The following is a 12,597-nucleotide window of genomic DNA, read 5'->3' as shown; positions in this document are numbered from 1 at the left end:
CGAAAGCATGTCCAGTGGAAGAAAACAAAAATTGATAAGTTGGATATCATCAAAATTAAAAACTTTAGCTTTACACATGGACATAAACATGGAAGCAGTCAACACTGCAGAATACTAGAGCGGGGAGGGAGGATGGGGCCTGGGTTGAAAAGCTACCTACTGGGTACCATGTTCACCACCGGGCACTATACACCTATCTAACAATCCTGCACATGTACCCCGCTGTATCTCAAATAAAAGCTGAAATTTTAAAAAGCAAAAAAGTTTAGCTCTGTGAAAGACATCATTAAGTGGATGAATTTGCAAATCACTTATCCAAAAATGGACTTGTAACCAGAATATGTGAATAACTTTCAGGATGCAACAGTATGAAGACGAGCAACCCAACTGAAAAACTGAGCAAAGGGGCCGAATATGATGGCTCACACCTGTAATCCCAGCACTTTGGGAGGCCGAACTGGGCAGATCACTTGAGTCTAGGAGTTTGAGGCCAGCCTAGACAACATGGTGAAACCCAGTTTCTACAAAAATACAAAAAAAAATTAGCTGGATGCGTAGCACACACTTGTAGTCCCAGCTGCTCAGGAGGCTGAGGTGGGAGGATCACTTGAGCCCAGGAGGTGGAGGTTACAGCGAGCTGAGATCATGCCACTGCACTCCAGCCTGGGCAACAGAGTAAGACCCCATCTAAAAATAAAACAAAATAAAATAAAATTTTTAGAAAGACTGAGCAAAAGTTTAACAGACACTTAAAAAAAAAAGGATATACAAGATATACAGACCGCCAAAAACTGTTCAACATCATTAATCATTAGAGAAATGCAAATTAACCATAGTTAATGCCACTATATATACCTGTGAGAAGACCACACACACACACACAAATTGCTGGCAATGCCAAATACTGGAGGGGATGTGGAGCCACTGGAGCTCCCACTTGTTGCTGGAGGAAAGGCAGCATGGTGCAGCCGTCCTAGAAGATGGTTTGGCAGCTCCTTAGAACATTAAACACATACTTCCCCTATGACACAGCTTAGTACTGGGCATTTATTCTAAAGTAATGAAGACTTACATTCACAGGCAACCTGAATGTGAATGTTTATTCCTATTTATAATCACCAAAACCCAGAAACAACCCAAATATCCTTCCACAGGTGAATAGGTAAGTGAAGGATGGTATGTGTATAAAATGCCATCCCGCTCAGCAGTAGAAAGGAATAAACTACTGATACACGTAACGACTTGAAGGAATGTCAAATACATTATGCTGAGTGAAAGAAGACAGTTTCAAGTCTATTCTTCCATTCTTGAATAGACGATCTATGATGGGGGAAGAGTTCCACGGCTGATGACCAGGTTAGGGTGCCTGACTGTTCTACATACTACAGGTTTGAAGATTTTTAGGTGATGAAACTGTTCTGCGTGCTGATTTGGTTATGGGTATGTGAACCTATTTATAAGTTCACAATTCATAGAACTGTACATCAAAATAAGTCAGTTTTACTGTAAGTGAATTTAAAAAACATAAAAACTGCTTTCTGAATAACGGGTATAAGATGCATGGGATTTGAGTATCGGGATCCACAGTGTCATATTATCTTCTTTGTACTTTCCTAGAGATACTAAATTGTATATAACAAACATGATAAATGAACTTTGTACATATATATATATATAGCATACAAAATTTTCTACACAAAATATATATACATGTACGAAATGCTCTAAAGTGGCTCTTAATAACTTCAGTTACCTCTCAGTAACTTCAGTAGAAACAAAGCCTAACGATTTTAACTTTCTTCTCTACCCTTCTATATACTAAGGAGACCAAAGAACGCTTTTCACCGTTTTTGTCAGAAGTGGGGAAAAGGTGGCGAATCGGGTCCCCGCCGCATGACCTGCCTGGAGCACTGTGCTGCGTATTCACATTCTGTCCTTGGTCTTCACGATGGCTCTGGTGGGTAAGTTAACTGAGAACATCACCATATCAAGAGCTTTTCTCTGAGTATTCAGTAACACACTCATTCTCTGTGGACTATATTCTGATCCAGTTCAAACTGAAGCTGAAGTCATTAGGGAAAAGAGATCTGTCATCTTTTTTTTTTTTTTTTTTTTTTGGCTACATCAAGTAATACTTGGAATCCAGCCCTCTGCTTCACTCCTAATATAACTAAAATCTCAGTTCTAACCCCCCAGTGGATTCACACTTAATGGCTATATATGCGTGCTATTCATCTCTGTTTATCTTGTATTTAACCAATGCCTGGGAAGTGGCATTTATACAGTGAATGAATGGATGGATGACAGCTGTCTTGGGGGACAGATGGAAGGATGCAAAGGAGGGAGTGAGGAGGCGACGAAAGAGGAAGAGATGGAGAACACCAATCTTTTTCTCTTTGTTGTAGTCACTATAAATCACCCCCAGTCTGTGACTCTCATTTGGAAGAAGTGCAAAATAAAAATGATCTAAGGTATGCAAAGCTTACAAATTTATTAGCAGCTTGTGCAGTAAGTTTCCTTTAATGCGTCTGTGGCAATACTAGCAACAAATTAATAAAAGCTTAATTTTTATACAAATAGTTTTATTACAAATTTGAATTCTTAAGAAATACACATTTAAAGAAATTACATAAAAGGCCTTAGTAGTCTTAAAAATGTTTTGGAGACTTTTAGTGAACTGTCATTTCAGGCCTAGTGGTCCGAATCTGCCCTCCTGCGGTCCATGCGATGCCCTGCTGAGGTCTGTGAACGCAGCTCATGACAAACCACGGAAATGGCCCCAATGTGCTTACGTGTGAAAATACGGATACTGTGATTCAACAGAGCTGTTTGTCAAGCCGGGATGCAGAATGAGGAATACTAATGAAATGACGGCCTTTAAGGTTGCTGCTTTTGAAGTCAAGTCATTCAGTTTGTGATTAGTGTTTAAAACCCTGAAAATATTTAATACAGAATAAAAACAATAAGCTCAAAGTACATGTTTCACTATAATAGACACCATATTCGTGAACCTGGGCTTGGTTTTGGCGATACATCATTTTTGGTTTAGAAGTGAACACTGAAAACGGATGTTTCACATTCAATATCCTCGTCTTTATAAACCTACGTTAAAGGACAGCACAGTCTTTCAAAGGAAGAAAACTATGTAAGCTTTATTTGAACGGTGGAAGTTAAACTAAACCTGGATCTGCCTAATTGCTGACATCTATATAAATTACTAATATATATATATATATATTTAATTTTCGACTATTTTTGGACCATCTTTATTCCACAGGAAAATTGTGATTTCTGCAAAAGCAGCTGCATAGTACCACACATAGCAGAAAGACAGAAATTTATATTTGGGGGTTGGAAGATATGGCTGCTGAGTCTGTAATTCCATTTGGAGGTTCAAGAAACCATTTTTACATTGCTATTATTTGTACAGACCAAGGGACCTAAATTTTGAAACAGCTAGACAGTGATATAAACAAACATTTATCTCTGGGGGTAGAAAATTAATTATAATACAAGAATGAAAATGGGCAAACAGTATGGAAGGCACCCACACCTCCTAGCACCCTTTGGTTTTCTGATGGAGTTCTCACTTCACACATCAGTGCATTGGATTGCAGAAAATATTGATATTTTATTTCATCGAAAGTGCCATTTGGTATGCCACTATTGAAAGCTTATCGCTGTCTTTTTCTCCTTCAGCAAGTAGAGGCCAATGAAGCAGGGTGTGTTAGTTACGCAGATTCCTATAAGGCACTTTACGCTTTTCATACTGGACAGTGAGGTACACAGGATATATTTCTAGGGTTCGTTGCTGTTAACAAAAAGAAGAAGAAGTAGCACCATGTTGTGACATTAGCTGACCCAGGCTTCATTATGTTCTTCTCATACAGACTTGGCAGCGGCTGACGTGCGTGCGCAGCTCCCCTGCCTTCAAGGTGGACGGCGTGGGCTTCCTAAAATACAACACAGAGACAGACCATTGGCCATCATTTCACAACACATCAGAAACATGGCAGTCCTGCCCTGCTCAGAAATGTCTAAGGGGTCAGCCCAGCCCCTGGCATCAGGCCCCAACCTGGTACCATCCAGTGACTGCTGTCCACCTTACCATGAGCAGGCATGTGCTGGGTGCAGGGCACAGAGAACACTGAGGGTTACCTACCATCTGCACACCCAGGCCCTAACACCTGCCCCAGTGCCCACAGCCCCCTAGGGCACAGCTGAAGTCCCGCCACGTCGGTCTGGCTCCGAAGCCTTGGCCACTCCCCTCTGTGCCACCCTGCCTCCTTGTACTACAATTTCACTTTTGGTCCTTTCTCCTCCATTAGATCATAAACTCCTCCAAGGTAAGAAGAAGATATTATTCTTCCCTGCAACACTTTACACACACAGTAAGTGTTCATTAAATATTTGTGGAATGATGTGATGAGTCATAAATCTGGAGTAATTCCCTAGACCTCAAAATACTTTTATAACTTTTGAAGGATGTCTGTGGTCTGCTTTGAGGCCAAAAAGAGGGAAAGACATTTAATGTCCCAAATGTTTCTCAAGCTTAGAAACTCTGCATTATTTTGATTGTTGAAAAGGTAAAATCTGAACTAAAATTGGTACTGAGAAAATTCTATTAAAATTTAAAAAAATAAAAAATAAAATTAAAATAGCCATTTATGAGAGTGCCTCATCCTAAAATTGAGGCTGCTTGTTTTAGCAACGTTTGGTACAAATTCCAGTACCCTCAAGTTTATTATTTAAATTAATGGGATCTTACCTAATTTGCTTTGGGAAAACATTTTAGTTTATTGTATCAGGCTGCTGGTTAAAAAAAAAAAAAAAATCCCATCATTACCTATCAACCCTATAAGAGGACACTGCAGGGGCTGAGGCATGAACAAAGTGTGCTCATTTTGGTAGTGAATGGCTAAACTCCATCTGCAGCATTGATGTCAAGTTTCCAGTGCCTTGAAAGGCTCCAATAAACCAGCAGTTAGGCACGTGGCACTTTTTGGATGAGTAACGAATTAGAGGAGTGAGTATGCTGTTCTGTCTCTTACTATCTAAGCTAGAAAGAGACAGGATCATAGCAGAGTTCCATACGATTCTCTCCAAAAAAGGTGAAGGCGAAAGGCTTATCTCCAGGGGTGAGGAGCACTTGTTTTGGAAATGAACAGTAAGCAGCTGTCCCAGCTCCGCCAGCCTCCTGCATTATTAGCTCCAGCAGGGCTGTAGCTGGGGCTCCGGATAGAGGGTTCTGGCCTTCGGGAACCGGCCCGGCTCCCAGTCGACTCCAGCAAGGTTGGTAGCCCCTTGGGACAGCCATTTTAAAAGTGAGATCTGGGTAACGGAAAAGGAAGGGTCTTCCCTCTCAATTTCAGCTGAATTTGTGCTGAAATTATTTTCTATTTGCGCAAGTCTAAAAAAATACCTTGTGAAGTCACTCAGAACTTACACCAAGTGTACGTTACGATCGGTGTTATAAATGGCATGAAAATGAATGCTGCTCACTTCTTTTCCCCGGGACTATTAAATATACTGTGTTTCAAACATGCTCTGTTGGGAGATTTCAGTTGCTTTGATTACTTTTTAGTACATTCACCTAGAAAAAATGGAAAGTGACCTTTTCCTTTCACGGTTCTTCAGTATATGAAAAAATTAAACCTATGACACAAGGTCTGCCTTTGAAAATCGTCTCGGTGATCTGCCCATGTCGAACAGCATCAAATGTTCATTACGTTTGTTCTTCGAGACTTTGCTTTGGAAGACGTTATGGATCGTGGATGATTGAAAAATAAAGTCACAAAGGGGCCAGCACCCTGCAAAAAAGCAGCGCTCCCACTTACTTGAACATCTCGCTCCTCTCTATGGTGGCGAGCCAAAAGCTGTAAGCATTTGCGTAGTAATTACAGGTCCCACGGCCGTGACACTCGATGAATGGCGCACTTCTAAACTCCTCCAGACAGGAGCCAGGGGATGCCAGGGCTTGGCCAGAGCCTTCTGCACCAGCGCTGGTGTGCTGCAGAACAGACGCAAGCCGTGAGTCAGAGGTTCCCTCCTCCAACACCGGGAGAAAGATCGATCCTTTCCAGGAAGGCGCCAGGGTGTTCCCTCTGGAAAGCCACACACTGCAGCCTCATGTGGTCACCACAAGACACACTCTGTGCCCAAATTCTCGGGCTGGCCGGCAAGCCAGTGCCTGCATGGCTGGGGCCCCGTAGTGCTCAACATGGCCCCAGGGAACATCTAACGGCTGCTCCCCAAATAGATGACCAGCTCAGCTTTATTCGAGTTTAAAGAAGAGCTCACTACGTATTAGATTTGAAACACTCCCACCCTTTCAAACGTGGGGCATGAGACGAATGAGTCAAAATGTTCAAACAATATTGCAAACAACTGATGTGGAATCAGATTTTACAAATGCATTCCTGTATTTGCTATATTAGATGCTATTTATCTTAAGGTAAAGAATAATCATTCAATTTTTCTTCTTTAAAAAGAGAGAAAAACAAGAGTAAGAGAAAAAAATAGCTACTACCATAACTTTATCAAATTGCATTTTGGTCTAGCAGGTTTTAGTAGGACCTTCCTGTACTCAGAAATCAAGACCTTAAAATGAATGACATACAACCTTGACTAAGACATTATGACAGATCCCCATGACGATTATTCAGATATGGGAAATGTGAACTCTGGAATTCTGGAGACACAAGGGACCTTTGAGAATAAGGCTAACTCCACTGATTCCCAGATGAGGACATTCTGGGATATGACCAGGATCACACAGCTTCAAGGCAGAGCAGAGGCAAGGACAGGGACCTCCAGACCAGAGCCATCGTCCTGAGAACTCGGAGGAGGTGCTGGAAGACACTGTTCTCCAGAACGTCATTATTTTTGTTTGCTCCTGATTTCGAGAAATTATGGGCAATCACTGTTTCAGGCCTTTGTGACACCCGGACAAGGGTTTGGGGTGACAACGGCTTTCCTGTGGTTCCTGAATGCAGCTCCGGACTCTCCCTGACACACTGAGATTCCACTCGGTATTTCTTATAATTGTGGAGTGGCAAATCCAATCTCCCTTTTAATGACAATGGCATGCTTATATCATTGTTAGTGTCCTGTTTCTCTATACTGCATGTTCAACGTTTTTGGCTCTCTCGATAAAGTAGTTACAATGCAGCCCTTCAAATTATTGGAACAACCTGTTAATCTGGCGGTGGTGTTGAAACGTGAAGAGTCTAACTGCAGTACAATCAACACAGCCAATCATACAATCAAACTTGTACATGTGCACAAACATTTTAAAAATTGCTTTCCTGCCAACTTTTTCTACACTTGGAAAAATGTGTAGAAAAGCACAAGAAAAATCCAGTAGAAGGAAATGGCAATGGTGGGCACCTCGCACACAGCACGTCCGGAAGGTGGAGCAGACCCTCCACATGGCTGGGGCGCACCCATGAGTTATCTTGTTATCTCCGCTCAGCGTCCTCACTCAAACATTAAAAAGAATGCTTTCCTGCCAATTTTTTCTACAACTGGAATAATTTACAGAAGAAAATAGCTATGAAGCCCTGTTCCCTGTCAGTCAGATAATAAATAATGTTCATCTGTGGGTCAAATGTACAACTCGCCCATTCCTGACAATGTGAAGATGGGACTAGGTTTTCCAGTGATGATGCAGATGTGTGTGTAGAGTCGTTTACTGGGAATTGGCAAATTCCGGGATAACTCTGATCTTACAAGTTCACGACTTGTATATATTTAATCAATACTGCCAACTGAGGTAACAGAATAAAACAAGCTACAATGAGCGTATCCAACAAGGGCCTTGTTTTCTGTTTCACTTGACTTTTGTGGGAAAGGGAAGCCCTGGGGCTGGGAGAGCAGTCCTTGCCCGGTGGGAAGGGTCCCAGGCGGCACTGGTCCAGGAGAGCCTTCGTGGAGGCCACAGCCAGCCCTCGGGTATTCTCTCCCTAACTCAAGCTTCTGCTTTCCAGCTCGTTCGTGTTGTAGTAGAATGTGTACTCCCCATGTGCAGGCTCTCTTCCTCCTTTCCCTGAAAGAGGCCTCCACTTTGTGTAGAGAAGCTGGTCATATAGTGAAGCTGGTCACATGGAGAAGCTGGTTATATAGAGAAGCTGCTCATATAGAGAAGCTGGTTGTATGGAGAAGCAGGTTGTATAGAGAAGCTGTTCATATTGCTGGTGCTGGAACAGAGCTGTAGAGCACCTGAGTGGAGCAGCCACAGGGACGCAGAGGCCTGGGCCTGCATTTCCAGGAAGATGCTCATCCCAGCTACCTTGGCTCTGAGCAGAGGAGTGTTCTGGCTGGTGCTGGAGACCCCTGCTGTCACCAGGCAGAGCAGGCCAGGCTTCCAGGCACGCTTTGGAAGGGGTCGGTTGGAGGAAGAAGGAGGGGCTTAAGCAGCGAGATGCAGAGAACCCCGAGGTGTGGAGGCACCAGACAGAGGCGACTATGGGGCGCAAGTGGGGCTCTTCCCAGGATATACAGCGTCTCCCCAGACACTTACCATCACAAAAGAGTAGCCGATCCACAGCGAGGACCACCCGCTGGGGCACGGTGGGATCTGAATGGTCTGACTGTGCACGGCCATCACCATGGCGGGCGCCTCACACACAGCACACCTGGAAGTGGAGCAGAGACACTCAGCACAGCAGGGTGCAGGGCAGAGGCCACCCTCCATGCACTGCCCCATTATCAACACTCAACGCCCTCACTCAGTCTTTCTGGTCCAATTACATATTAAGTGCGAAACGTGCCCATTGCTTAGACTCTGAGGTTTGGCACCTCCCTGTTGGTTTTATAAGCCTGTCTCAGGATTAAAACATTCAATTCAAAAATAGAGCAGGATGGCCGGGTGCAGTGGCTCATGTCTATAATCCCAGCACTTTGGGAGGCCAAGGCAGGCGGATCATCTGAGGTCGGGAGTTCAAGTCCAGCCTGACCAACATGGAGAAACCCTGTCTCTACTAAAAATACAAAAAATTAGCTGGGCATGGTGGCGCATGCCTGTAATCCCAGTTACTCAGGAGGCTGAGGCAGCAGAATCGCTTGAACCTGGGAGGTGGAGGTTGCAGTGAGCCGAGATCGTGTCAGTGCACTCCAGCCTGGGCAACAAGAGTGAAACTCGATCTCAAAAAGAAAAGAAAAATTCGAGCAGGACACAGGCCTGTACTCCCGGCTACTCGGGAGGCTGAGGCAGAAGGACTGCCTGAGGCCAGGAGTTCAAGGCTGCAGGGAGCTATGTTCGGCCTGCCTGTGTGCCACTGCTCTACGACCTGGGCAACAAAGCGAGACCTGCCTCTAAAAAATTGTTTAAAAAATAGATCCAACACGAGTTATTTAACTGTCTGTCTTGTAGAAGGGAAAAATAGGAAGGCAAAGCTCTAACAGTGGCTCTCCCGGAGGGGCTGGGTTTACAGGCGGCTTTTCTTCTTTGGGCATTTGAGTGTTTTCCAGTCTTTCGACAATGAGTATGTATTTCCACAAGCACAATAAATGCTTCAGAAAAAATGCTGGTGAAATCCAAGAGCTACTCCTTCTGGAATGCAACAGTTTGTTTGAAGCCATGAATAATCTTTAGTGTAAGGAATGCACTTAGTGAGTTGAGGAAGACAGATACTGCTTTTGCTTTAATGAACTTGAGGCTGCATGTCCACATGGGTCTCTTGCGGGAAACTTGTTTCCTGGTCTGCCCCCTTGGCTCAGCTGCCCAAGGTCTGAGGCCATCAGCATCCACTGCAGCTGAAGTGACCCCCAGAGGACCCTCCCAAGGACAGGCTGCCTCCCAAGCCAGGCTGATTCAGCTCAGGCTTGGGACTGCACCAGAAATAAATTAAAACAGCACAGTGCTCTGACTAAGACCCTCTCAGTGAAGAGAACCCTTGATGGTGGGATAATGCTTTGTTTTAAAAAAAAAATTAAACACCAACAGTGAATAATTACATTCGAGTCACAAAACGAACAGAGTGTTAACAATGCTGATAAATGACTATAAACGGTGTTAATAATTACACCTAGTTATATTGGGACATTTGCATGAAAGTGGATCAGAAGGGGGAATAGGGCTGAATGAGTCATTTGATTTTCCATGGACATGTGCGTGTGTGTGTGTGTGTGTGTGTGTGTGTGTACGTGTGTATGTGTGGTGTGTGCAATTTTCTATTTTATTCACCCAAATGCAGATGAATTAAAAGGTTCACTTAAACAACAGTGACTGAAACTGGCCTCATACATCTGCCACCATCTGTTTGCTAGACACGAGACCTAGAAATACAGCCTGGAGGGAAGGGTTTTGTCTTTGTCAGACTGTCTCCGGGCTGAGGGATTCAAGGGTCTATAGAGAGGGTGGTCCTGCCCCATCGCAGGCTTCGAGAGCTGTCTGATTCCTTAAAATTCACACGGCCAGATTCTCCATATTGCATAAGAAGAAACTAAGGCCAGGGTTAGTTGCGTCCCAGACAGAACTAAAACGCAGTTCTCCTTGCTCTCAATCCAGTGGTCTTTTCGTCAGAGCAATTAGCAATCAGTATTTATGTCGTGAGTCTTGTCTGCAGAAAGCTAGAAAGTACTTAGAAAATGGTGCCCTACTATCAGGATGAAAGCAGTAAAACTGCCACCCTTTCTGCTCAAAATGAAGGCTTTTGTGTCATTTGCTGTTTCTAAAATTTAGCTTTCGGACCTCCCTAAAGGGAAGACCTGAGAAGGAACCTGTAACTCTTGAGAAGTCGTGGGAAACCACTAAGTTCAGTAACCATGGAAACCTGCCCGCTCAGAGACGGGGACAAAGGGGCAGCCTCTCTACAACAGGGACGTAGAGGCAGACTTGATGCAAAGGCAGCGGCTTCAAGTACACGCCTGGGAAGGTCTCTTCCTGCTGAGCTTCGAGATGTCAACTAACAGACATAAAATTCTGGAAATATAAAGTCCTGGGACATTTCAGGACTTTCTGGTCCAATTACACATGAAGTGGGAAATGCCGCGCCCCTTGCTTAGACTCTAAGGTTTAGCAGCTCCAAGTTGGTTTCACGAGCCCGTCTGAGGATTAAAACACACAGAAACCTCAGACTCTTGGTGCCCACAGACCAGGGCTGTTTTACTGAAAGGAATGCATCACAGAGCAATGCCGGTCTCAGACACACAGCTTCTCTGAGACCTGGTTTTGGAATACCACCAAGGCATGCCAGAGCTCCTGTCAAGGAGCTCTGAATCCAGGTCAAATGTTAACGCTGTCAAGAAAGTAAATAGGAAACGTATCAATGAATAGTCTTTTTCTACCTGTTGTGTAAAGGAAGCTAAAAAGAGAAACCCACAAAAGTTGTTTCTTTTCCTTCTAGTTATCAGGCATGGTTCTGAGCAAGGAAAGTCTCAAAACAGTCAATATCTGGCAGCCACTCGCACAGGTGAAGTATTGCCTGCATTCTGAAGAGTGCCATTCAGGAAGTGTCATGAATGATAGTCTCCATTTTAAGATCAATAAACTAAGTTTTCTCATAGTTCAAAAAAAAAAAAAAAAAAAGGAAAGAAAAGAAAACGGTCAGTAGATATTTTAATGTAAGGGGATCAAAGATCTAAGATTCTCCCACATAGAAGGCGCCTTCCAGCCCTCTGGTCCATGGTCCCACGTGACATAGCTCTCTCACTAAACTGTGATCTGCCAGGACCTGCCTGGCACATAACCCTAGTCTTCCCCGAAACGGGGCATGTTCATCTAATGAAAGGAGTTGGGCTAAAGGCACAGCCTGGGGCAGCTGGGCAGGAGCTCCAGGGGTGATGCCAAGCATTTGCTTTCCTTTTCCCTTTTCTCTTGAATGCAGGGCACTTCTTAGCTGATACTGCTACATCTTTCTTCGTAGTCAAAGACTGCTGATTTCTTTAAAGGGAATATAAAAACCTTTTTATCTTTTTTATCATTTATTATCTTAATACGTAAAAAGTAAAATCACAGAATAGCTTCTTAGTCAAATGAATTTGTTCACTGGCCACTTTCCTATTATTTCTGAGTATTTCTAAGCAATAAGTTTTTTTTTTTTTTTTTTTTTTTGAGACAGAGTTTTGCTCTTGTCACCTGGGCTGGAGTGCAGTGGTGCAGTCCTGGTTCACTGTAACCTCCGCCTGCTGTGTTCAAGCAATTCTCCTGCCTCAGCCTCCCGAGTAGCTGGGATTACAGGCATGCGACACCACGCCCAGCTAATTTTTTTATTTTTAGTAGAGATGGAATTTCACCATGCTGGCCAGGCTGGTCTTGAACTCCTGATCTCAGGTGATCCACCTGCCTTGGCCTCCCAAAGTGCTGGAATTACAGGCATGAGCCACTGTACCTGGCCAGCAATAAACTTGTAATTAGAAGGAAAGAGGCAAAGAGAGGACAGTCATGTTATTTTCAGTCGTAATAATTTCAGTTTCCCATCTTACTTCCTATCAGGGAGGCTCCTGGGGTCTGAAAACATACTTCAGATATTAGTGCGGATAAATACTTAAGGGAAATCGCTGAGCCAAACACATGCATTTTCAATGGGTGCAATACCACCCAAGGGAGCAAACACTGGTGGCACTGGGAGTGTGTGTTACTGTATGATTTTTAAA

General features: G+C 43.7%; 1 protein-coding gene across 1 annotated transcript in view; it reads right to left on the bottom strand.

The window, feature by feature from the left end:
- Positions 1 to 2,565: 2,565 nt before the first annotated feature.
- COL4A1 (collagen type IV alpha 1 chain) overlaps positions 2,566 to 12,597 on the bottom strand; it is a 152,480-nt gene continuing 142,448 nt past the window's right edge. Inside the window, exons 50-52 of the mRNA XM_023217643.1 lie at positions 8,522 to 8,636; positions 5,838 to 6,010; positions 2,566 to 3,953 (exon numbers count right to left, since the gene is read on the bottom strand). Of these exons, the coding sequence (XP_023073411.1) occupies positions 3,872 to 3,953; positions 5,838 to 6,010; positions 8,522 to 8,636 (370 nt within the window). The 3' untranslated portion in view covers positions 2,566 to 3,871. The remainder of the gene's footprint in view (positions 3,954 to 5,837; positions 6,011 to 8,521; positions 8,637 to 12,597) is intronic.

The sequence above is a fragment of the Piliocolobus tephrosceles genome, chromosome X (genome assembly GCF_002776525.5).
Source record: "Piliocolobus tephrosceles isolate RC106 chromosome X, ASM277652v3, whole genome shotgun sequence".
Lineage (NCBI taxonomy): Eukaryota > Metazoa > Chordata > Mammalia > Primates > Cercopithecidae > Piliocolobus > Piliocolobus tephrosceles.
Note: the sequence above shows the minus strand (reverse complement) of the source record. Positions and strands in the feature narration are given on the sequence as shown.